The sequence below is a fragment of the Callospermophilus lateralis genome, chromosome 3, assembly GCF_048772815.1.
Source record: "Callospermophilus lateralis isolate mCalLat2 chromosome 3, mCalLat2.hap1, whole genome shotgun sequence".
In the NCBI taxonomy this organism is placed as follows: domain Eukaryota; kingdom Metazoa; phylum Chordata; class Mammalia; order Rodentia; family Sciuridae; genus Callospermophilus; species Callospermophilus lateralis.
The window spans coordinates 43,054,743-43,079,815 of record NC_135307.1 but is presented as its reverse complement, the minus strand read 5'-3'; the positions used below and the strand labels follow the sequence as shown (position 1 = coordinate 43,079,815).

The following is a 25,073-nucleotide window of genomic DNA, read 5'->3' as shown; positions in this document are numbered from 1 at the left end:
GCAACTCTGGCCCCTTGGAAAGGTAGAGAGAGGAATTTCTGTTTCTCTAACAATTTTCTGATTTTTAGTTTTAATTTAAGTCTGATCAGGAAAAAGTTTTATTTAGTAAATTGTCATACTATATTATAAGCAACAATAAGTTAAACTTTACACAAAAAAAAATTTTTTTTAAGAGAGAGAGAGAGAGAATCTTTTTTGTAGATGGACACAACACAATGCCTTTATTTTTATGTGGTGCTGAGGATCGAACCCAGGTCCCGCCTGTGCTAGGCGAGCGCTCTATCGCCGGGCCACAATCCCAGCCCAACACACAAAATATAAACATGAATTTAGCATTAGCAATGTGTTATAAGGTCAGGTCAGATAGAGTATTATTGGAAGTATAAAAGAAAACATGAAATCAAACATGTATCTACAGTAAGAACCAAGTAGGAGATGAGAATTATCTGGACAGATATCTGATAGATTGAAAGTGAACTGTGTAACCACAATCATACTTGAACTTTTTTTTATTATTAATAACAATCTAAAAGATATTTCTTTCTAGAAAAGACGGAGTTCTTTCTACTCCTGGTGGGTTTGCTCCTTCAATTTAATAACAATATTAAAATGCTGTGTTAGTTACCTGCCTAAGAAATTAGAGCTGCTATGTGATTAAAAAAAAAAAAAAGAAGAAGAAGGAAAATTTGGAAGAGGTAATAATTGTAAATATTTAAAGCTGTACATACATTTTACTAATCTTAAAATAATAAGATTATTAAGATGGCACCAATTACTAAATAAAATGTCTTATTTTTTTTTTTAGTAATTTACTTACCTTCGTTGCCTAAGTAATGTTTCTCTATGTTTAAATATGCATCAGCATTTACATCCTTTTCTGTTTCATTCATAAGTTTCTATAAGTTGAATATATACATATTTTTGTGCCTGTACACAAAATATCTTAATACAAGTGATTCATTTTTATATAAGTAAAATGGACATAAATCTGAAATTATCCACTTCTAAAATTTCATAAAAAAATACTTTGGGAGGAAATGGAGGGGGGCAAATATATAGGTAGAAAATCTCTTGAGTCTTAATTCCAAAGTCCAAAAGGCTTTGCAAAGTTTTTTCTTAACTTATTTGGCAGCAAAACTTGGCCTGAATTGTTGGAACTACTATTTATAGTCATTACTTATCCTATCTTATGTGAATTATGCTTATTTTTTTTGCTACAGAAATATCAGTTAGTTTGATGACAGAGTACTTCCCAGTCCAACATGAGAATAGGATGAAATAAATGTTATGTTCACTGTATTACGTGGGTGGGCCAGAAAGCGGCAGCCAGGAGGCAAAAAGTAATATGGAATTATTCCAGGCAGCTACACTTGCAAAGCTAAGAGCCAACCTGGACATCTGGTAGGAAATGAGAAGCAGTGTCTGGCAAGGAAAGCCTTCAGGTAGGGCTCCAAGAGCTCAAAAATGTAGCTAAGTTCTAAGGTAGGTATTCTGTAAATTAGGTTGTGAATTAGAGAGGCAAACCATGAAGATGAGCCTAGATGTCAGACATAGTGTGAATTTGTAAATATTAACCAGTTTAAAAGCCATGAACAATATGTCAAAATACATTCTGCTGTCATGTGTGACTAAAAAAAAAAAATTAATTAAAAAAATAAAAATAAAAAATAAAAGCCATGAACAGAGGAGGGGGATAAAGGAGGATTCTTAACCAAACCAGTGGCTAAACAATGAAGTTCTAGGTGTGAGACTGCAAACAGCAAATAGAAGGATAGCATTATTTTGAAAATTGAGCAGATATTCCTGTGCTGTTTTGTAAATCCTACTGTGCTTAGGAAATAATGTCATCTTATATATTTACTCCTGTACTGAGAGCCCCATATTTTTCTGCTTTTAAAAATATCTATATTAAATAGCACTTCATTCTATAACTCTATCACTGCTAGGTGTCTGCTGTGAGTTCTTCCTACTCCTGGTGGGTTTGCTTCTTCACTTTTTTTTTTTGTACTGGGGATTGAACTCAGGGGCACTCAACCACTGAGCCACATCCCCAGTCCTATTTTGTATTTTATTTAGAGACAGGATCTCAATGAGTTGCTTAGAGCCTCGCTTTTGTTGAGGCTGACTTTGAACTCGAAATCCTCCTGTCTCAGCCTCTGGAGCCGCTGGGCTTACAGGTGTGCACCACCATGCCCAGTCCTCCTTCACTTTTAATGTGGTGCTCTGTTCCACTCTAGCTAGAATCCAGATAACTGGACTATCCATCATGTCAAAACTATGAGCAGGAGCTGGGGTTGTGGCTCAGCGGTAGAGTGCTCACCTAGCATGTGCAAGGCCGTGCGTTCTGAATCCTCAGCACCACATAAAAATAAATAAATAAATAGAGTAAAGGTATTGTGTCCAACTACAATTGAAAAATAAATATTTTTTTTAAAAATATGAACAAATAGGCTTTGAGGGATTTATGTCAGTAAAATCCATCAGTTCTGAAACAACAAATTGCCATATAGACTTTTTGTTGTTGTTTACTTTTTGTTCCCTGGTTCACTATTTTCAACTAGGTACCAAGTAGTGAGATTCCCAGATAGTGACTTTTAGATGAATATAGTAGGAGATACAGAAGAGTAAGGCTTCTCTAATCTTAAAATCTGCCTCTGGCATTCCTTGATGTTCAGAATGAAATATCCCTTCCCTAGAAGAGATGAGAGAATTTGGTGGGTACATTGGAGTGTAATAAAAATTGTCAAGAACAGCCAAAGACTAAACTAAACTAAACTAAAACTTTTAGTACTTATTGATTTACCTGTCTAGATGGGAAGGCTCTCTAGAAGCTGATTGTCTCTAGAAGACCTAACACTTTAACGAAAAGCCTCAAAGTACTGGAGACAGGAGAATAAATTGATGAAAAACAACGAGCTTATCAGGATTAGATGCTTCAGCAACTATGATAGTAACTCAGTATAGTAGTGATTAGAGACTATGCGAAGTAGTTAAAGGAACATGGACACTGAACTAGACATGGGTTTTATTTAAATAGCATTTAACCTTGGACATCTTTTTTTTTTTTTTTTTAATGTTAGGGATCAAACCTGAAGTCTCAAGCTCTGTACCATTGAGTTCCATACGCAGCCCATGGTCAGATTTCAAACTCATCATTTTTTTAAAAAAAATTTATTTTTTAGTTTTTAGGTGGACACAATATCTTTATTTTACATTTATGTGGTACTGAGAATCGAACCCAGTGCTTCGCGCATGCTAGGCGATCGCGCTACCACTTGAGCCACATCCCCAGCCCCCTAAACTCATTTCTTTATCTTTAAAATGAGAATAATCATATATAAACTTCAGTGTTATAAGGATTAAATAGTATAGTAAATGAAAGGGTTTTGGTAAGTAAATGCTTTAAAAATATTAGGTTTTTTCACTTTTATCAGAGTTTGTTTCTACTACTTCGTCTTCCTTCCACCTAAAAACACACTTCGTGGGTTTTTCTCTTTTGTAATCTGGAAAGACAATTTCCAGAAACTGTTCTTAAAAGTGGGGCTACCATTGACAATCTCTCTTCCATTGAATCCAACAATTTTTCTCATCCCTAACAGTAACATGCAGTACTTTGGGGCAGGGGAAGAGGAAGGCAAAATAAATTCCATCCCCACTTCTGGCTCTTTCTCACCCCAAGCTATTTATAAATTCTTTGTTCCTATAATTCCTATTTCTTCTCTAATCCATCCTAACTTCACTACACTATAGGATGTGCTCTCTGTCAGTTCTTGGAGCTTTTGTATTTGCTGTTTATGTTGCCTTATATTATGCATTAGTGAGAAACAACATTCTTCTCATTTCTATCACATAGGAAAAAAATACTTAGACTCTTTGTACAGTGGATGTGATGTGTGTGTGTGTGTGTGTGTGTGTGTGTGTGTGTAAAGTATTAGTGTTAGGCTTGGTACACGTAATAAGTTAGACTTTTGTGGTTTGGGGATATAGCTCAGTGGATAGAGTGCTTGCCTTACATGCACAAGGCCTTGGATTCAGTCCCCAGCACAAAAAAAAAAAAAAAAAAAAAAGGCTTTTGTGTGATATAACTAAGGAACCATGGATTCACTTGATTGTATGTGAATTTGCATTCAGAAATACAAAAATCAAATTTTAAAATTTATGGTATAATAAACTTTTTTTAGTTTGGAAAGAGTGTGAATGTGAAACTTACTTAAAATATGTAGCACAAATATTACAAAAACTAATAAATATACTAAGTTAATTAAAACTGTCTTTCTTTATTCATATCCCAGGAATAGCTAAGAAAATAATGTTTATATTTAGGATTATGAATGTTATATAATTTGTCTGAAAATATTAATCAGAAATGGCCTCTTTTAAGTAGAAGTATGACCTTGACTTGTTATTCTTCTACTTCTAAAGAAAAATCCTATTATAGTATAAACAAAAACAAATTTTAAAATTAGATTAATTGATTAGTATTTTAAAGATTGTATTCTATAGAATCAGTTCCATGTGATATTCCCTTTAGGACTGAGAAGAAAATGTAGGGGTTGGAGGACAGGTCTGAAGTTAAAATATATGGAGATACATCACATGCTATATGTGTAGGGGTATGAAGAAAACCTGGTTTAAAAAACCTGCCGACTTCAGCGATTTTTCCAAAACTATTTCGACTTGGACCCCACATCCACCCCTACCCGTTAGAATACTTGTTCTCATTCTTTGGCACTGTTGTTCTTCAAAGTATACTTTGGTAAAGACTGCTTTAATCTGTATGTCTCTATTATCATGTAAAAACTCAGCACTTGTAGTTTTCATAATGATACTTTTTATCAGAGCCTAATATTCTTTAAGTACATCAAACTTTAACCATTTTTCTAGTATTGGATTTATAAGATGTTTCCAGTTTTCACTTCTACAATGATATAATTAACACTTTATTTTTCTGTTATTTCCCTTTTTCTTTAGTTAACTTTCAAAAGCTGAATGTTTTTGTCAAATGGTTTTGATATTTTTATTCTTCCTGATACATTATATTGTTTTACAAAAGAGTTGAACCATTTGTATTAGTGCAAAACTATCAGTTTTTCTAAAATCTCAATATTGACTCTAAAAGTTTTTGCATTTATATTTAGATTTAATGTACATGTCATTTTGAATCCTCCAGCTAAACAAATTATTTCTCACTGAGCTTAAATCAGTATTATAGAGTTAACACTTTAAAGTATCCATTAATGATAACCAATTTATATTTACGGTTGTTACAGAGTAATAAGAAAGACTAAGATCATACAAAATAATGTTGTAAGTTTGAATTGCATTGTCAGAGGTTTTCCTGAAGTAAGTGATTGATTGATTGATTTTGAGATGGGTCTTCTAAGTTGCCCAGCCTGGTTGGTTTTCCTGCCGTAGCCTCTGGAGTCACTCGGATTATAGACGTGTGCCATTGTGCCTGATAGAAGTGACTTTTTTTTTTTTTTAGCCAAATTTTAAAATAGTTTATTGTGGAAAGATAGTTCCAATTCAAAGATGGAATAAATACAGACAAGATTTTTTAAATTATCAAACTGTAACTTAAGAACTCCAAAATTTTTTAAAAAAAACTTACTTCAATGTCCATTTTTACCCTAAAGTCAGAAAATATTGTGGTAAAGGTGTCAGCAAGTCAACTTGAGTATTGTGCCTGGAGATCATGTAAAGTATGGTACTAAAAGCACCTCATTTTCTCTTTTGGGAGCGGGCAAGTCTTCCTTAGGCAACATCTCAAGGATGACCTAATGGTCTGTGTAATTTGTGAGCTCCTGTTTTGTAACCTATCATTTTGCTAAGCCTAAATCATAAATAGAAATCTGATGTCAGGGTAGATCTCTCCTGCTTCTTTCTAGGTTAAATCTAATTACTGTATTTTGGGAGAAAGTTTGGATTTTAGCATTTATGTATGTTTCTTTAAGTGTGGGAGTTCTTGAGAGTTGTTTTTGTTTGTTTTACTTTATTCTTTTTGAACAAAACTAGAGAAACTAGACTGAAAAGGATAAGGAATACTTTTTTCCCCCAATAAGTTTCAACATTGTTTCCATCTCAACCAAAACAGATCTGTTAACCCTAGATAGAGAAAATTATGTAGCTCTTTCTATCGGGACTGTCATGATTAGTAGCCTGTACCTTTATTAGAGATTGTTGAAGGTGCTTGCCATTACCTTGTGTACATAAATTTGATGTTAACTCATTTTCAGATGGAAAACTAATCCTTATTGATTATACCAGTCACTTTAGACAACCCTGTTCCTGGAAAATTTGCCCTCTGTTGCTTCCTTTTTCTATCATGTGTATTTATACATGTGTTACTCTTGGCTAGTAAAGACACTGGGCAGGACTGGGTTGTAGCTCAGTGGTAGAGCACTTGCCTAGCATGTGTGAGGCACAGGGTTCAATTTTTGGCACTGTGTATAAATAAATAAAATAAACTTCCATCGACAACTGTAAAATATTTTTTAAAAAAGACAACTGGGCATGCTATGCAAAATATAGACATTAGCCTGTCATATACTATGCCTCATCTTTGAAGACTGAGCATGTGTTGAATCATATAAATCCCAATAATTTGCCTCTTTTTTTGTTGTTGTCCTACACAAATGGAAATTTTGTGTAATTCAGGTTACAAACTACTTAGGGTTTTGTTTTGTTCTGTTTTCTTTGAGACAGGGTCTTGTTGTATTACCCAGGTTAGTCTTCAACTCTTCGGCTCAAGCAGTTCTGCCTCAGCCTCTTGATTAGCTGGAACTACTACACCAGGCTGCTGTAACCAGTTTAGCTTAGTGGTTCTTATTTTTGTGTATATATATGTGTGTGAGGTGCTGGGAATTGAACCCAGCTCTTCCTCCTTGCTAGGCAAGTTCTCTACCACTGAGCTATATCTCCAATTGCTCAGGCTGGTCTTGAACTTGGTGACCCTCCTGCCTCTGCATGTTGAGTAGCTTGGGTTACAGGTGTGTGCCACTGCCCTGTCACTTAGTGGTCCTTAAACTTTTCCATTAAACCAGTATTCTTTTTTTTTAATTTTTTTTTTTTTTTAGTTGTTGATAGACCTTTGTTTATTTATATATGTGGTGCTGAGAATCTAACCTGGTGCCTCACATATGCCAGGCAAGTGCGCTACTGCTGAGCCCCAACCCCAGCCCATAAACTAGTATTCTTACCCACAGAGGGGAATGATTTTGTTTAAGGGAATCTAGGAAGGCATTATCATGTTCAGAATTTCTTTGAAGTCACATGTGTTCTCTTGAAACGTTTTATTAGTTTTGCCTTCTATTACATAGTGTGAATTTATCTTAATATAAATAATGTTTTAAATTATTGTTGGGGGCTGGGGAGGTAGCTCAGTGGTAGAGAACTTGCCTAGCATGTACAAGGTCCTAGGTTCAATCCCTAGTACGGGGGTGGGTATGGGATAAATAAATTATTGTTGGGGGAATCTTAAAGTAAAATTTGATCCTCCAGTAATATGTCTCATATTTATTCCATTGGCATACTATTAGGTGTATCTGTCTGAGAAACATGATTTGGACAGTTCCTTAGTACCTTAGGTCTAGTTCACCATGCTTTTGTCAGCAGGTGTTGAACCACAACACAAAGAAAAGACCACTGACTCCAATATTAAATCAAATTAAAGTAAGCTTGTATTGTGTACACAAAAGCTAGCCAGCGACTGTATCTCCCAAAGCCGTGCTAGAGATCAGCCCCCCAGCTCTCCAGGTAAAAGGTTTCATAGTACGAAAAGTTACGAAGGTGGGTGTCATGGGAACTTACAGCTAACAGGATTCTGGCAAGCATAATACAAAGGCAGATAACAGGTTTAATAATCTACATGGCTTAACATTTCAAGGTAGGAAATACATTGAAATTCCAACATCAGAATTTTTGAGGTGCCACTGGCGTTTTAGGGAAGGTTGTCATCTGGTCAAGAGAGCCAGGCATGGTTGAGTTCAGAGCATGGGCAGGAATTTCAAACAAGTTTAAACATCAAGTTGTCAGGCCAAATAGAAATCTTTGTTTTTATAGTAAAACAGAAATAAATTTTTCATAACTTTGTGACGAGATGACTCCCAGTCTTAAGATGGAATTAGGTTAGGTTCATCACAGGGAACAACTCCAGGACGAAAATTATGACTGAGTAACTATGGGTATCTCTCATATACAAAATACAAGCAGTTTTACTAAAGAAGTATGCCCCAGAGAGATATGTAGTTTAAAAAAAAAAAAAAACTCATGAATTTTACCACTTAATTATTGGGTGTATGATAGGCACATATAAGGGTTAGCTGTAAAGAAACAGAATTAATATATTTTTTTTTTTTGAAGTGGAAGAAACTTTCTTTTTTTTTTTTCTTTTTTCTTTTTTATTTTTTTAATTAATTTTTATTGTAGGTTGTTCAAAACATTACATAGTTCTTGATATATCATATTTCACACTTTGATTCAAGTGGGATATGCACTCCCATTTTTACCCCATATACAGATTGCAGAATCACTTCAGTTGCACAACCATTGATTTACATATTGCCATTTTGGTGTCTGTTGTATTCTGCTGCCTTTCCTATCCTCTACTATCCCCCCTCCCCCCTCCCCTCCCCTCTTCTCTCTCTACCCCCTCTACTATAATTCATTTCTCCCCCTTATATTTTTCCTCCTTTCCCCTCACTTCCTCTTGTATGTAATTTTGTATACCCCTGAGGGTCTCCTTCCATTTACATGCAATTTCCCTTCTCTCTCCCTTTCCCTCCCACCTCTCATCCCTGTTTAATGTTAATCTTCTTCTCATGCTCTTTGTCCCTACTCTGTTCTTAGCTACTCTCCTTATATCAAAGAAGACATTTGGCATTTGTTTTTAAGGGATTGGCTAGCTTCACTTAGCATAATCTGCTGTAATGCCATCCATTTCCCTCCAAATTCTATGATTTTGTCATTTCTTAATGCAGAGTAATACTCCATTGTGTATAAATGCCACATTTTTTTTATCCATTCGTCTATTGAAGGGCATCTAGGTTGGTTCCACAGTCTTGCTATTGTGAATTGTGCTGCTATGAACATGGATGTAGCAGTGTCCCTATAGTGTGCTCTTTTTAGGTCTTTAGGGAATAGACCGAGTAGGGGAATAGCTGGATCAAATGTTGGTTCCATTCCGAGCTTTCCAAGAAATCTCCATACTGCTTTCCAAATTGGCCGCACCAATTTGCAGTCCCACCAGCAATGTACAAGAGTACCCTTTTCCCCACATCCTCGCCAGCACTTGTTGCTGTTTGACTTCCTAATGGCTGCCAATCTTACTGGAGTGAGATGGTATCTTAGGGTGGTTTTGATTTGCATTTCTCTGACTGCTAGAGATGGTGAGCATTTTTTCATATACTTGTTGATTGATTGTATGTCCTCCTCTGAGAAATTTCTGTTCAGGTCCTTGGCCCATTTGTTGATTGGGTTATTCGTTATCTCATTGTCTAATTTTTTTAGTTCTTTGTATATTCTGGATATTAGGGCTCTGTCTGAAGTGTGAGGAGTAAAGATTTGTTCCCAGGACGTAGGCTCCCTATTTACCTCTCTTATTGTTTCTTTTGCTGAGAAAAAACTTTTTAGTTTGAGTAAGTCCCATTTGTTGATTCTAGTTATTAACTGTTGTGCTATGGGTGTCCTATTGAGGAATTTGGAGCCCGACCCCACAGTATGTAGATCATAGCCAACTTTTTCTTCTATCAGACGCCATGTCTCTGATTTGATATCAAGTTCCTTGATCCACTTTGAGTTAACTTTTGTGCATGGCGAGAGAAAGGGATTCAGTTTCATTTTGTTGCAAATGGATTTCCAGTTTTCCCAACACCATTTGTTGAAGATGCTATCCTTCTTCCATTGCATGCTTTTAGCCCCTTTATCGAATATAAGATAGTTGTAGTTTTGTGGATTGGTTTCTGTGTCCTCTATTCTGTACCATTGGTCCACCCGCCTGTTTTGGTACCAGTACCATGCTGTTTTTGTTACTATTGCTCTGTAGTATAGTTTGAAGTCTGGTATAGCTATACCGCCTGATTCACACTTCCTGCTTAGCATTGTTTTTGCTATTCTGGGTCTTTTATTTTTCCATATGAATTTCATGATTGCTTTCTCTATTTCTACAAGAAATGCCGTTGGGATTTTGATTGGCATTGCATTAAACCTATAGAGAACTTTTGGTAATATCGCCATTTTGATGATGTTACTTCTACCTATCCATGAACAGGGTATATTTTTCCATCTTCTAAGATCTTCTTCTATTTCTCTCTTTAGGGTTCTGTAGTTTTCATTGTATAAGTCTTTCACCTCTTTTGTTAGGTTGATTCCCAAGTATTTTATTTTTTTTGAGAATATTGTGAATGGGGTGGTTGTCCTCATTTCCATTTCAGAGGATTTGTCGCTGATATACAGGAATGCCTTTGATTTATGCGTGTTGATTTTATAGCCTGCCACTTTGCTGAATTCATTTATTAGCTCTAATAGTTTCTTTGTAGACCCTTTTGGGTCTGCTAGGTATAGAATCATGTCATCTGCAAATAGTGATAATTTGAGTTCTTCTTTTCCTATTTTTATGCCTTTAATTTCTTTCGTCTGTCTAATTGCTCTGGCCAGTGATTCGAGAACTATGTTGAACAGAAGTGGTGAGAGAGGGCATCCCTGTCTTGTTCCAGATTTTAGAGGGAATGCCTTCAGTTTTTCTCCATTCAGAATGATGCTAGCCTGAGGCTTAGCATAGATTGCTTTTACAATATTGAGGTATGTTCCTGTTATCCCTATTTTTTCTAGAGTTTTGAACATAAAGGGATGCTGTACTTTGTCGAATGCTTTTTCCGCATCTATCGAGATGATCATATGGTTCTTATTTTTAAGCCTATTGATGTGGTGAATAACATTTATTGATTTCCGTATATTGAACCAGCCTTGCATCCCAGGGATAAATCCTACCTGATCATGGTGCACAATTTTTTTGATATGTTTTTGTATCCGGTTCGCCAGAAGTTTATTGAGGATTTTTGCATCTAGGTTCATTAGAGATATTGGTCTGTAGTTTTCTTTCTTTGAAGTGTCTTTGTCTGGTTTAGGAATCAGGGTGATGTTGGCCTCATAGAATGAATTTGGAAGTTCTCCCTCTTTTTCTATTTCCTGAAATAGCTTGAAAAGTATTGGTATTAGTTCCTCTTTAAAGGTTTTGTAAAACTCTGCTGTATACCCATCCGGTCCTGGGCTTTTCTTAGTTGGTAGTCTTTTGATGGTATCTTCTATTTCCTCAATTGATATTGGTCTGTTTAGGTTGTCAATATCCTCCTGACTCAATCTGGGCAAATCATATGACTTAAGAAATTTATCGATGCCTTCACTATCTTCTATTTTGTTGGAGTATAAGGATTCAAAATAGTTTCTGATAATCTTCTGTATTTCTGAAGTGTCTGTTGTGATATTGCCTTTTTCATCCCGTATGCTGGTAATTTGAGTTCTCTCTCTTCTTCTCTTCGTTAGCGTGGCTAAGGGTCTGTCGATTTTATTTATTTTTTCAAAGAACCAACTTTTAGTTTTGTCAATTTTTTCAATTGTTTCTTTCGTTTCGATTTCATTAATTTCAGCTCTGATTTTAATTATTTCTTGTCTTCTACTTCTTTTGCTGTTGTTTTGCTCTTCTTTTTCTAGGATTTTGAGTTGAAGTATTAGATCATTTATTTGTTGGTTTTTTCTTTTTTTAAGGAATGAACTCCAAGCAATAAATTTTCCTCTTAGAACTGCTTTCAATGTGTCCCATAGATTCCGATATGTTGTGTCTGTGTTTTCATTTATCTCTAAGAATTTTTTAATTTCCTCCTTGATGTCTTCTATAACCCATTGATCATTCAGTAACCTATTGTTCATTCTCCAAGTGATGCATGATTTTTCCTTACTTCTTTTATCGTTAATTTTCAATTTCATTCCATTATGGTCAGATAAGATGCATGGTATTATCTCTACTCCTTTATATTGTCTAAGAGTTGCCCTGTGACATAATATATGATCTATTTTTGAGAAGGATCCATGTGCTGCTGAGAAAAAAGTGTAACTGCTTGATGTTGGGTGGTATATTCTATATATGTCAGTTAAGTCTAGGTTATTAATTGTGTTATTGAGCTCTATAGTTTCCTTATTCAACTTTTGTTTGGAAGATCTGTCCAGTGGTGAGAGAGGTGTGTTGAAGTCTCCCATGATTATTGTATGGTGGTCTATTAGACTCTTGAACTTGAGAAGAGTTTGTTTGATGAACATAGCTGCACCATTGTTTGGGGCATATATATTTATGATTGTTATGTCTTGTTGGTGTATGGTTCCCTTGAGAAGTATGTAGTGTCCCTCTTCATCCCTTTTGATTAACTTTGGCTTGAAATCTATTTTATTTGATATGAGTATGGACACTCCTGCCTGTTTCCGAAGTCCATATGAGTGATATGATTTTTCCCAACCTTTCACCTTCTGTCTATGTATATCTTTTCCTATCAAATGCGTCTCCTGAAGGCAGCATATTGTTGGGTCTTGTTTTGTGATCCATTCTACTAGCCTGTGTCTCTTAATTGGTGAGTTTAAGCCATTAACATTTAGGGTTATTATTGAGATATGGGTTGTTCTTCCAGCCATATTTGTTTATTTATGTTACTAAACATGGTTTGTTTTCCTCTTTGATTATTCCCCCCCCTTTACTGTACTACCTCCGGCTGTTGGTTTTCATTGATATTTTCCATTTCCTCTTCCTGTAATATTTTGCCGAGGATGTTTTGAAGAGATGGTTTTCTAGCTGCAAATTCTTTTAGCTTTTGTTTATCATGGAAGGTTTTAATTTCATCTTCCATCCTGAAGCTTAATTTCGCGGGATACACAATTCTTGGTTGGAACCCATTTTCTTTCAGTGTTTGAAATATGTTATTCCAGGGTCTTCTAGCTTTCAGAGTCTGTGTTGAAAGATCAGCTGTTATCCTGATTGGTTTACCCCTAAATGTAATCTGCTTCCTTTCTCTTGTAGCTTTTAAAATTCTCTCCTTATTCTGTATGTTGGGCATTTTCATTATAATGTGTCTAGGTGTGGATCTCTTATGATTTTGCACATTCGGCGTCCTGTAGGCTTCTAGGATTTGGGATTCTGTCTCATTCTTCAAGTCTGGGAAGTTTTCTCGTATTATTTCGTTGAATAGATTGCCCATTCCTTTGGTTTGGACCTCAGTACCTTCCTGTATCCCAATGACTCTTAAGTTTGGTCTCTTTATGTTATCCCATATTTCTTGAATGTTCTGCTCATGGTTTCTTAACAGCTTTGCTGAGCTGTCTATGTTCTTCTCCAGTTGAAATACTTTGTCTTCATTGTCTGATGTTCTATCTTCTAAGTGTTCTACTCTGCTGGTAGTATTCTCAATTGAGTTTTTAAGTTGGTTTATTGTTTCCTGCATTTCCAGGATTTCTGTTTGTTTGTTTTTTATAACCTCTATCTCCCTGTATAATTGATCTTTAGCTTCTTGGATTTGTTTATGTAATTGATTGTCAAAGTGGTCGAAGTGGTCTTTCATTGTCTGATTTTGCTGTCTAATGTCTTCCTTGAGACTCCAGATCATCTGAAGCATGTATATCCTGAATTCTTTATCTGACATTCCATCTGCTGCAGATATTACCTCTTCTAAAGTTGAGTTGACCTGCATTGCTTGTGGTCCTTTCTTTCCTTGTCTTTTCATATTGATCGCGTTTCTTTCTGCTTGGTGAAACTGTTGTGTTATTGATTTTTCCCCCTATATATTTATATTGCTCTTGTATAGCTGCAAAGTCTCCCTTGCAGGCTTTGGCGGTGGTTTTGCCCCTCCTCCAATTGAGGCAATGTGCCTACCACGCCGGGAGGCCGCTGTGCCTGTACTTTCGTTGGGCCTGTTCTTTCGGTGGTCACAGGTCTGCCTACCTTGCAGGCGTGAGCAGCGGCTTTGCCCCTCCGCTGGCCACTAGGCCTGTTCTGTCTGTCGGTTGCAGGTCTGTCTACCTAAAATGCGCTGGTGGCGGCTCTGCCCCTCCCCCAACCGGGGCGATGTATCTGGCGGGCCACTGGGCCTGTTTTGTCAGTGGTCACGGTTCCGCCTACCTTGCACGTGCGTGGAGCAGCTGTGTCCCTCCGAGAGTTGCTGGGCCTGACCTGCCGGTGGGTGGCAAGTGCACCTACCTTGCAGGCGCGGGGGTGACTCTGCCGCTCCGCGGGTCACTGGGCCTGATCTGCTGGTGAGTCGCAGGTCTGCCTAACTTGCAGGCGCCCGGCGGCTCTGCCCCTCCCCCAACCGGGGCGGGGCGATGTGTCTGGCCGGCCGCTGGGCCTGTTCTGTTGGTGGTCACGGTTCCGCCTACCTAGCAGGCACGTGGGGCAGCTGTGCCCCTCCGCAGGTTTTTGGGCCTGACCTGCCGGTGGATCGCAGGTCTGCCTACCTTGTAGGCTCGGGGGGTGGCTCTGCCGCTCTGTGGATTGCTGTGCCTGTTCTGCTGGTGGGTCGCGCGTCCGCCTACCTTGCAGGCGCCTGGCGGCTCTGCCCCTTCCCCAACCGGAGCGATGTGTCTGGCGGTCCACTGGGCCTGTTTTGTCGGTGGTCACGGTTCCGCCTACGTTGCACGCGCGTGGAGCAGGTGTGTCCCTCCGAGAGTTGCTGGGCCTAACCTGCTGGTGGGTGGCAAGTGCACCTACCTTGCAGGCCCGGGGGTGGCTCTGCCGCTCCGCGGGTTGCTGGGCCTGATATGCTGGTGAGACGCAGGTCTGCCTACCTTGCAGGCGCCTGGTGGCTCTGCCCCTCCCCCAACCGGGGCGGGGCAATGTGTCTGGCCGGCCTCTGGGCCTGTTCTGTCGGTGGTCAGGGTTCTGCCTACCTAGCAGGCTCGTGGGGCAGCTGTGCCCCTCTGCAGTTTGTTGGGCCTGACCTGCCGGTGGGTGGCAAGTGCGCCTATCTTGCAGGCCCAGGGGTGGCTCTGCCGCTCCGCGGTTGCTGGGCCTGATCTGCTGGTGATTCGCAGGTCTGCCTAACTTGCAGGCGCCCGGCGGCTCTGCCCCTCCCCCAACCGGGGCGGGGCGATGTGTCTGGCCGGCCTCTGGGCCTGTTCTGTCGGTGGTCAGGGTTCTGCCTACCTAGCAGGCTCGTGGGGCAGCTGTGCCCCTCCACAGTTTGTTGGACCTGACCTGCCGGTGGGTGGCAAGTGCCCCTACCTTGCAGGCCCGGGGGTGGCTCTGCCGCTCCGCGGTTGCTGGGTCTGATCAGCTGGTGAGACGCAGGTCTGCCTAACTTGCAGGCGCCCGGCAGCTCTGCCCCTCCCCCAACCGGGGCGGGGCGATGTGTCTGGCCGGCCGCTGGGCCTGTTCTGTCGGTGGTCAGGGTTCTGCCTACCTAGCAGGCTCGTGGGGCAGCTGTGCCCCTCCGCAGTTTGTTGGGCCTGACCTGCCGGTGGGTGGCAAGTGAACCTAGCTTGCAGGCCCAGGGGTGGCTCTGCTGCTCCGTGGTTGCTGGGTCTGATCAGCTGGTGATTCGCAGGTCTGCCTAACTTGCAGGCGCCCGGCAGCTCTGCCCCTCCCCCAACCGGGGCGGGGCGATGTGTCTGGCCAGCCTCTGGGCCTGTTCTGTCGGTGGTCAGGGTTCTGCCTACCTAGCAGGCTCGTGGGGCAGCTGTGCCCCTCCGCAGTTTGTTGGGCCTGACCTGCCGGTGGGTGGCAAGTGGACCTAGCTTGCAGGCCCAGGGGTGGCTCTGCTGCTCCGTGGTTGCTGGGTCTGATCTGCTGGTGATTCGCAGGTCTGCGTAACTTGCAGGCGCCCAGCGGCTTTGCCCCTCCCCCAACCGGAGCGATGTGTCTGGCAGTCCACTGGGCCTGTTTTGTCGGTGGTCACAGTTCCGCCTACCTTGCACACGCCTGGAGCAGCTGTTTCATTAGTGCCTGGGCACACTCTCCTTGTTTGCCTCCCTCAGGCCCTAAGTTTGTAGAGCTTGGGGCTGAGAACCCCCAGCAAATTTGCTTACCTTCTGGTAGCCACGCCCCCGTATCTGATGCAAGAGACCTCAGTTGTCAGCACTGGTGGGAGCGGTAGCCGTGAGTCCCACGCCGAGGCGAGTCAGTGCAAGAGACCTCAGTTGTCAGCACTGGTGGGAGCGGTAGCTGGGAGTCCCGCGCCGCGCGGTTCCCGCCGGCTCCTGCGCCAGCGCCGCCGCGGCTCCCACCGGCTCCCGTGCTGCTGCCCCGGCTGCCGCCGGCTCCCGTGCCGCCCTCGGTCTGGCTATTGCGCTCACAGGAGAGCTGGGAGGGGCCCTTAAGTTTTCCCCGCTGATCTATAGCTGAAAGAGCTGTTATCAGTCAAAAAAAAAAAAAAATAACTCTCTCTAAAGAGAGAGTGAGAGAGGGAGAGAGAGAGAGAATTTTTAATATTTATTTTTTAGTTATCGGCGGACACAACATCTTTGTTTGTATGTGGTGCTGAGGATCGAACCCGGGCCGCATGCATGGCAGGCGAGTGCGCTACCGCTTGAGCCACATCCCCAGCCCCCAGAATTAATATTTTTGTGTACCTTTTTTGTTTTTTGATACCGGGAATTGAACTCAGAGACACTCAACCACTGAGCCACATCCCCATCCTTGTTTTGTGTTTTATTTAGTGACAGGGTCTCACTGAGTTGCTTAGCACCTCGCTTTTTTTTGCTGGGTCAGCTTTGAACTATCAATCCTCCTGCCTCCACCTCCCGAATCACTGGGATTACAGACATGCACCACTGTGCCTGTCAATATTCTTGTGAACCTTTTAAAAATATAGAATAAATGGTCATGAACATGTACATTCTAATATTTCTCCTTGGAACAGCTTACATAGGTCTGTTAAGTAAGAAGTTAATCTTGTGCTGGCAGCATTTTGATTAATACTTCATACTGTGTTGCATTCATGGGGGTTCATAATGCACATTAACCTTATTAAATATCCTGAGAAATCTTGAAGATAAAAATCTCTAACGTTATTTTAATTTGAGAATCCCAAATGTATTAAAATAAGGAACCTAGTTACAGGGAGTAGTACAATAAGCTGATGTTTCATAATATTTTCCCATATTATCTAAAAATTCTAAGCTTTTTAAAATTGGCTGGCTTCTAGACATTTGAAGGGTTCAATGAGATCAAGAGGTAGCAGAATAGTATATAGTGGTTAAAACATACGGATCTATAGTCAAATTGCTTAAATGTACAACCAAATTTTGTGTGACCCTAGGAAAGGTACTTGGCTTTCTCTGCATCAATATTCTCATCCTTAAAAGGCTAATAAAAATAGCTACCTCGTGGACTATTTTTAGATTTTTCAAGAAAATAAATGTAAAGCACTTAAAGTAGTACCTAGACATAGTAATTGGTCAATAAATATTAGCTGCTGTTTAAAATAGTTGGCATTACACCATTTTGAGTGAAGTAAGTCAGATTCATGAAAGTATTGTTATGTTTTCCCTCATATATGAAAGTTAAGGGGGGCGAAAATGATGCCATGAAAGTAGAGGGTGACCATTAGGGTAGAGGGAGAAGATGGGAAGAGAAAAAGAAAGGTAGGGGCAGTACTGGGGAGTAAAATCAATCAAATTGCGATTTCATGTATGTGTGACTATGCCACAATGACATCCCCTATTCTGGATAACTGAGCTACACCAACTTAAAAAAAAAAGTTTCTAGTATGATAAACTTTCTCTATAATTTTCAAGGGAAAGATTAAGGACATCAACAGTCATTAAGGAAACTACATATGATAAAAAAAAGCTAAGCATATTTGTAGCAAGATTAGTTTTTTTCTCATTTCACATCAAGTCAAAAGAAATAAGTAAGGCTATAGAAGATATAAGCAACATAACAACTAACAACTAATAACTCCAATATTTAGATTCCTAACTTGGCCTCTCTCCTCAGCTTCAGACTTTAAATTGTCAACTGAACGTCTGTACTTGAACATCTAAAACTTAACATGTTTAAAACCAATCTTCCCCACCTAAATAAATGGCAATTTTTTCGGACAAAAAAAAAAAAAATAGTTGGCATTACAGTTGGAGTGGTAGTTTTATGAAATATTTTTTCAAGTGGCAACTATCTTTGAAAAAATATATATGTGTATTTTTCATAAAAATACTTGCTTTCAGTAACCTAAATAATCTCAAAAGAAATTTTTAAAAATAAGAAAAATAAACATTCCTTAGGTGTTTATATTGTTTGATTTTATTAAAACTTATAGCAAGTAACGCTTCCGCATCTGAATCCACCTTCCTAAAGTAAGACTTGAGAGCAGGAGCTTCTGTTATTTGCAGAATGCATTTTCTTATCACATTGATACCTCATGTGTGGAGATCTCAGGTACATTTTAGACTTGGGGTTTAGAAATGAGATCACCAATATGGATCGACTGCTTCTTTTAGGAGTAATTTATTTGAGGACTCTATGGAGGGCATTAATGATAACTTTGTACCCTGCTTGTGATCATAGTCTTTTTAGTGAATTATTTATTATCACATTGTGTTAGCTATTTTGCCTCTTGATAGATCATTTTACACCACAATATTGCTGCTGCCTGAGGGAAAAAAAATGTCTCTTCAGCAGTCCAATGACCTCTAGAAAGGGTAATTTGATTCTTAAGATAGTATTTTCATTTGACCTGGTAGTTGTGAGAAATTTTCTTGGTGATACTGGGTTAATATTTTCCTCAAACAGTCATAGTTATTGAATGCAAACTTGTTTTTCGCCTTCTGTATACTTAGTAGATTTCTTCTAGAAATTGTTTCTCTAGCTTTTATTAACTTTGTCCTTAATTGTGAATATTTTGACTTCTTGATTTTGATAATTTAAGGAAGAAAGGGAGGGCTTTTTAAAACAAAAAATCTGGAATTCAGGTTGTCTTTGTAAAAATAGGTTTCTTGGCAGGATTGTTTATGTATGTACCCTAAAGATGACATTTCTGGGGGCTAGGGTTGTAGCTCAGTGGTTGAGCACTTGCCTTGCATTTGTAAGGCACTGGGTTCGATCCTCTCAGCACCACATACAAAATTAAATTTAAAAAATAAAGATAATTTTAAAAAATAAATAAAGATGACATTTCTGAAAATAACCTAAGTTGGGGTTTTCTGTTTGTTTTTAAGAACTGTCAATGCCAGGTTGTGGGTGGTACTAAGTAGGCAGTAAGGACTCATTGAGAAGAGATCACCCAGGTTGTTAAAGCACAGGTATGAGAAGACTGTGATAGTGAGGTGGAAGTGATTCTTTGGTCCCTGGGATAGTATCCTAGAATCTAGTATTGGCCCAAGACTGAGGATACAAGGAAGACAAAGGATAGGAGTTGAAAACTTCAAGTCCATAGAAGTTAAATAAAATATAAATAAAATCCCATAGAAGTTGGCAAATAATAATAACTGAATATGGCAGGCTAGGTAGGAACTGACCTGATGGAGAGATCCTGCTCCTCAGATTCAGGTTTGTATGGGAATATGAATTCAATTTTTATGTGTATTCTTCTTGTATTTAAATATTAACTTTTCCCCCCAGTATATTGCAGGACAGATTTGGCCAGCAAAGAACTAGTTTGTGACAACTGTCTTTTAATGAAGCTCTTTTCTGTTTTAGAGTCATTTTATGATGATCTGATATTCTAAGTAATTTTATATTTAGTAAACTTTGGGAGAGAAACAATGAAAGAAAGAAAGCCTTCCCCCAGTTCTCTTATGTGATTTTCTATAAGTGGCTTTTCTATAAACAATTGAAATTTGTTTCAAATATAAGGTATGTATTTGAAGTATTTTAGTTTACTTACTTGTAGCAATTTATATTTCTATGAAATGAAATGGTTTATTTTTGTATATTTAGTTTTTTGTGGTGCCAGGGCCTTACACATGCTAGACAAATAGAAATTACCACTTTCTGTTTAGCTGGGAGTTTTACTTAAATTTATTTTTGCTATATTAGTGAATAGAATACTCATCTTTTATGTGTGTCTAATAGTGCTTTTTCTGTTGCTCCATGTTCCTGATGATAGCTGCTGCTACTGTTAAATAGTAGTTATACTTTTTCCCCCCTAAGAGACAGTGTCTCATTATGTTGTCCAGGCTGGCCCCAAATTCCTGGGCTCAAGCTATCCTCCTGCCTCAGACTCCTGACTACAGGTTTCTATCATCATGCCTAAGTAGTTCTTTTTTATTTTGAAGCCAGCTGGTGCTTTATTTCTTTTCTTACTTAAATAATTTTTCTACTTTTTATTGTGATCTTTTTATAAATGAAAAAAAAATTAAAGGTAGTAAAATAATCACTCATATACCTACTACTTACATTTGCCTGTTAGTATTTTGCCGTATTTTAGACATTTATATGTTATGTGTGTTCTAGAAAGGCTTTAAAATATACCCAGGAGATGCTGATGAACAAAAGAAACAAAACTTCCATCTTCTGCTGAGTATTTGCTACAGTAATGTTAAGGCCACATTAGATCTGGGTCAGAATAGATATCATCTGTGTTGCTACAATTCCTGGACAACGTCTTCCTAGTGCCTTAGAAAAAAGTGTTTGCTTTCCCAACAAGGTTCAGAGATAAGAGGACCATCTGCAAGTTGAGATGGTATTCTTTCCTAAAACTCCTAACTAAAAACTACAAGTGATGTCTTTATGAGATGGGAAACAGATAGTGATGAGCATAAGTTCCTCTTTTCCTACTTTGAACCTCTGAGTAAAACAGTAGGGTAAAGACTCCTGAAAATGGCAAGCATTACTATAGAATTTTAGTAGGAGATCTGGAAATTTGGTCATTTGTACCTGTGACCCATTTTAGTAAAAGGGTATTTTATTTCTTCACAAAGAAAACTAAGAATGTAGCACTGAGTGGTCTAACCTTAAAAGTTCCAGAGTTTAAATGGAATATCTCTTCTGTTTAGCAAGGTTTTAGAAATGAATGCATATGAATGCTATTTTGTTGGTCTGCTCTTTTTTTTTTTTTTTTTTAAGAGTAATAAAGCTGGACATAGTGGCCCACACTAATAATCCCATCTACTTGGAAGGATGAGGCAGGAGGATCACAGGTTCAAGACTGGCCTCAGCAATGTAGTAACACCCTGTCTCGAAAATAAAAAGGGGGGCTGGGTGGTAGCTCAGTGATAGAGCACTTGCCTAGCATGTGTGAGCTACTGGGTTCAATTCTCAGCACTGCATTTAAATAAATAAAGGCCCATTGACAACTAAAATAATATTTTTTAAAAAATTAAAAGGGCTGGGGATGTTGTTCAGAGGTACAACAGTCCTGATTTCAAACACCAGTACCAAAAAATGAAAAAGAGTACTGAATACAAAGATGAATTGGTTGATGTTACTAGAACTTATTGTTGGGATTTTCCCGTATTTACCCTAGTACAGTTATTAAAGATGGATGCATTTAATTATGCTTTTACTTTTCTGTGGAATATTTCCTTTAAAAGGACTAGGGAACTTCTTAAACTTTTTTTTAACTTTTAAAATATGTTTGTTTTCTCTATTGCAGGTTTTTGTTCTTAGGTATATTGACTGAAGTTTAATGAGAAAAATCTTGATCAGCTAAAATTTGCTACAAGAAATGGAATTAGCTCATAGCTTACTGCTGAATGAAGAAGCATGCAGTCAACTAAGTGAAGTTCAGAAGGCTGAGTTTATTTTTGAGTGGTTGAGATACTTGGAGAAACTCTTACTAGCAACCAGTAGGGTGGGTAAAATTACAAAAGATACTTTTTTGTTGTTATTTAAGTGTCAGTGTTTACTTCTTTGGTTTGCTTTTCTAGTTCTGTCCAAAATGACCCTAAACTTAGCTTTAAAAAGCTAGACTTTGTTAAGACTATTTTATAATGAAATACAGTAAAAAATTTTTGTCCCCTTCCCAGTTGGCATTTTTAATGTTGTAAGAAGTTTGATCTGTTCCAAAAAGCACAAAGAAATCAGCCAATATTTTTTCTATTACACTTTAAAAAATGTTTCATTTAAGTACACCTACATCATTTTCATTATCTTCTGCATCATGTGTGTGTGTATATGTATGTGTGTGTGTATGTGTGTGTATTTTATATATATATATGTATCTTTTGCAGCATAGTGCTAAACAATCTAGTGGAAATTTCTCTTAAAAAACAGGAAGAGTGCCAGGCACGATGGTGCACAACCTGTAATCCCCACGGTTTGGGAGGCTGAGGCAGGAGGATTTTGAGTTCAAAGCCAGCCTCAGCAACTTAGTTGCTTTAAGCAACTTAACAAGACCCAGTCTCAAAATTTAAAAATTAAAAAAAAAAAAATCCTGGAATGTGGCTCATTGGTTAAGCCAACCTGGGTTCAGTCCCTGGTACTAGGGGGAAAATAAAACATCAAGAGTGTAAGGAGAATATGAATTAAAAGCCTTTGGATAAACATATTCCCTCTTAAAAGCTCGTAAAATAGGTCCCCCCACCGCCCAGTACTCATACTCTTCACCTGCATTCAGCAGGCATTCAGCAGGCATTAACATTTTGCTTTGGTTATGGATTATAAGTTACTGCTTTATTTATGTGGATATGTATTGGGGAGGTAGGCTTGAAAGCTATAGTTAAAAATACAGTTTACTCTCTTTTTCAAATATATAAAGATTCAAAAGAAATAGAACCCTTGTCTTTTTTATAATAGAGACTAATGTAGTGCTGTTCATAATTTATTTTTTAGAGATATCAAGGCAACAATTGTTGGTGTGACAATGTTCCCAACTTATAATTTTTATTTAAAATAATTTTGTGTTTTTATAGAGCCTTTCAGTTAGTCCTTAAATATATTTTAAAAATTATATTAGAGAACTCCATGTAATTATGTTGATTTTGAATTTTCTTTTTGTTAACCTTTCTAGAATGATGTAAGGGAGAAACAGAAGACTCTTGTTGAACAACTCCTATCTTTGCTGAACAGCTCTCCAGGGCCTCCTACTCGCAAACTCCTTGCCAAGAATCTGGCCATACTTTATAGTATTGGAGACACATTCTCTGTTTATGAGACAATCGATAAATGTAATGATCTTATTCGTAGCAAAGATGATTCTCCAAGTTATCTTCCCACCAAACTGTAAGTTAAACATTTACACTAATTAGAAAACTAAATATTGCTTTTTTATTATGTGATATTTATAAAGTATCCAACATACTTCATAATTGTTTTAAAACTAAGTTATAAATTTTCACTCCTTTTTTAATGTTTTAAGCAGTCTAACATTTTTCTGTTGACTGAGAAAATCCTCTTAAAAATTTAGACTCATTTGAAATTGAGATTCAAGATTCAGAACATATTCCTAAAATTTTAGAAGTAATTAAGAAGACATTTTACATTATTCACAATTTGGATGTTCTTTTAGTTTGGGCATCTTAGTAGTAAAAATTGATAGTAAATTAAAAATACTCTTAGAAGATTCTAAGAACAATTTGTTTTTTTTCTTTGTAGAATTTAGTTTAGTTTATTACCTATTGTTATAGAGGCAGTAGTGAGCCTTTTACAGTTCCACAATAATAATGCTATATAAATCGTTGGTCTTTCAAGGTTTCAGACTTAATGAGAACATTATCTGTTTTTCTTTTTTATTTAAGTCCATCTTTGATTATCTAATGTGAAGTTCTATTAAAATATTTTGCAGAATTTTATTTTATAACAAATTTGAAAGGGTAGAATCTTTTGACTGAGATGTGGATTAATTGAACATAGATACATTTATTTAAAATTCTTGTTATTGAAGGTATAATTATTTCATATTCATCCAAGTGTCATGTGTTAGGATTTAACAAAGTAGATTCTGGGAAATTTCATATTTTCACAGTAAAATTGTTGTTCTATCAACAAATGGTGCTAGGAGAGCTGGATGTCCACATACAGAAGAATGAAGTTAGACCCTGACATCACATGACATACACAAATTGACTCACAGTGGATCCTAAATCTAAATGTAATAGCTAAAACTGTAAAATTTTAGAATACTAAATCTTTGTCTCCTTGAATGAGACAGTGGTTTTTTTAGATTTAACATTGAAAGTCCAACGGATGTAAGAAAATACAGATAAATGATACTTCATCGTAATTGAAGACATTTGTGCTTCAAAATGCTCCCAAGAAACTGAAAACACAACCAATAGAAGGGCAAGTTTTTTTAATGGTCGCCTTTACATATTCTGTATTTTTATTCCTTTTTTTCAACCATAACTAATTCCAATTTAAATGTTTCAGTGCTGCTGTGGTATGTTTGGGTTCCTTGTACAAGAAGTTGGGTAGAATACTGGGTAACACCTTTACTGATACAGTGGGGAATATTCTCAAAGCTATGAAGAGTGCAGAGGTAAGTAACTGTAAGTTCAACCAACAAATAACATGATAGCATTTTATAGATATTGTACTTTCTTTGTATTTATAAATTAAATATTTCTAGATGATGAACAGTATCTATTCTATATATTGAATCCTTATTACAAAAGTCATAATTCTGTAGCATTTTATATAATTATATAAATACAAATGGACAAAAACTAAGATTATTCTTTTGACAGACCTTTCTGTTTCTTCCTCTCCATCTTTTTCATTTGATATTACTTTGTCAGAGCAAGTGCTTTACATATTTTATTTTTTAATTCTTTTTTTTCCAGCCATGACTAATTCTAGTATAAATGCTGTTTCAATGCTGCTGTGTTATGTTTGGGCTCTTTGTACAAGAAGTTGGGTAGAATACAAGAACTACATATTTGGTAACTACTCAGTTCCCAAAGAATAGATCAGTTATTGTTCCAGCATCAGAGGGAAAAAGGAATTTATTGAGAGGGAAAGAGCATGGAGAACATGTGACCAGGATCTAGTTGAATTTTTAATTGCTAGGGGAGTGTGTTTTTAGCCTTATCATTTACTACCCTGGAACACCCTTTGTTTTTGAGACTATTCATTTAACTTCCAAAATACTCTAATCTCTTGATTACAATTGTGGTATCACTAGTTTTGGAATTAGAATATTTGTATGTTTATATACAAAAAAATT

General features: G+C 37.8%; 1 protein-coding gene across 12 annotated transcripts in view; it reads left to right on the top strand.

The window, feature by feature from the left end:
* The window catches only part of Heatr5a (HEAT repeat containing 5A), a 132,147-nt gene that overhangs the window by 2,743 nt on the left and 104,331 nt on the right, over positions 1 to 25,073 (top strand). For all 12 annotated transcript variants that reach the window (XM_076850162.2, XM_076850156.2, XM_076850154.2 and 9 more), the window contains exons 2-4: positions 21,564 to 21,761; positions 22,920 to 23,131; positions 24,278 to 24,386. In XM_076850162.2, coding sequence (XP_076706277.2) covers positions 21,636 to 21,761; positions 22,920 to 23,131; positions 24,278 to 24,386 — 447 coding nt within the window. In that variant the 5' untranslated portion in view covers positions 21,564 to 21,635. The remainder of the gene's footprint in view (positions 1 to 21,563; positions 21,762 to 22,919; positions 23,132 to 24,277; positions 24,387 to 25,073) is intronic.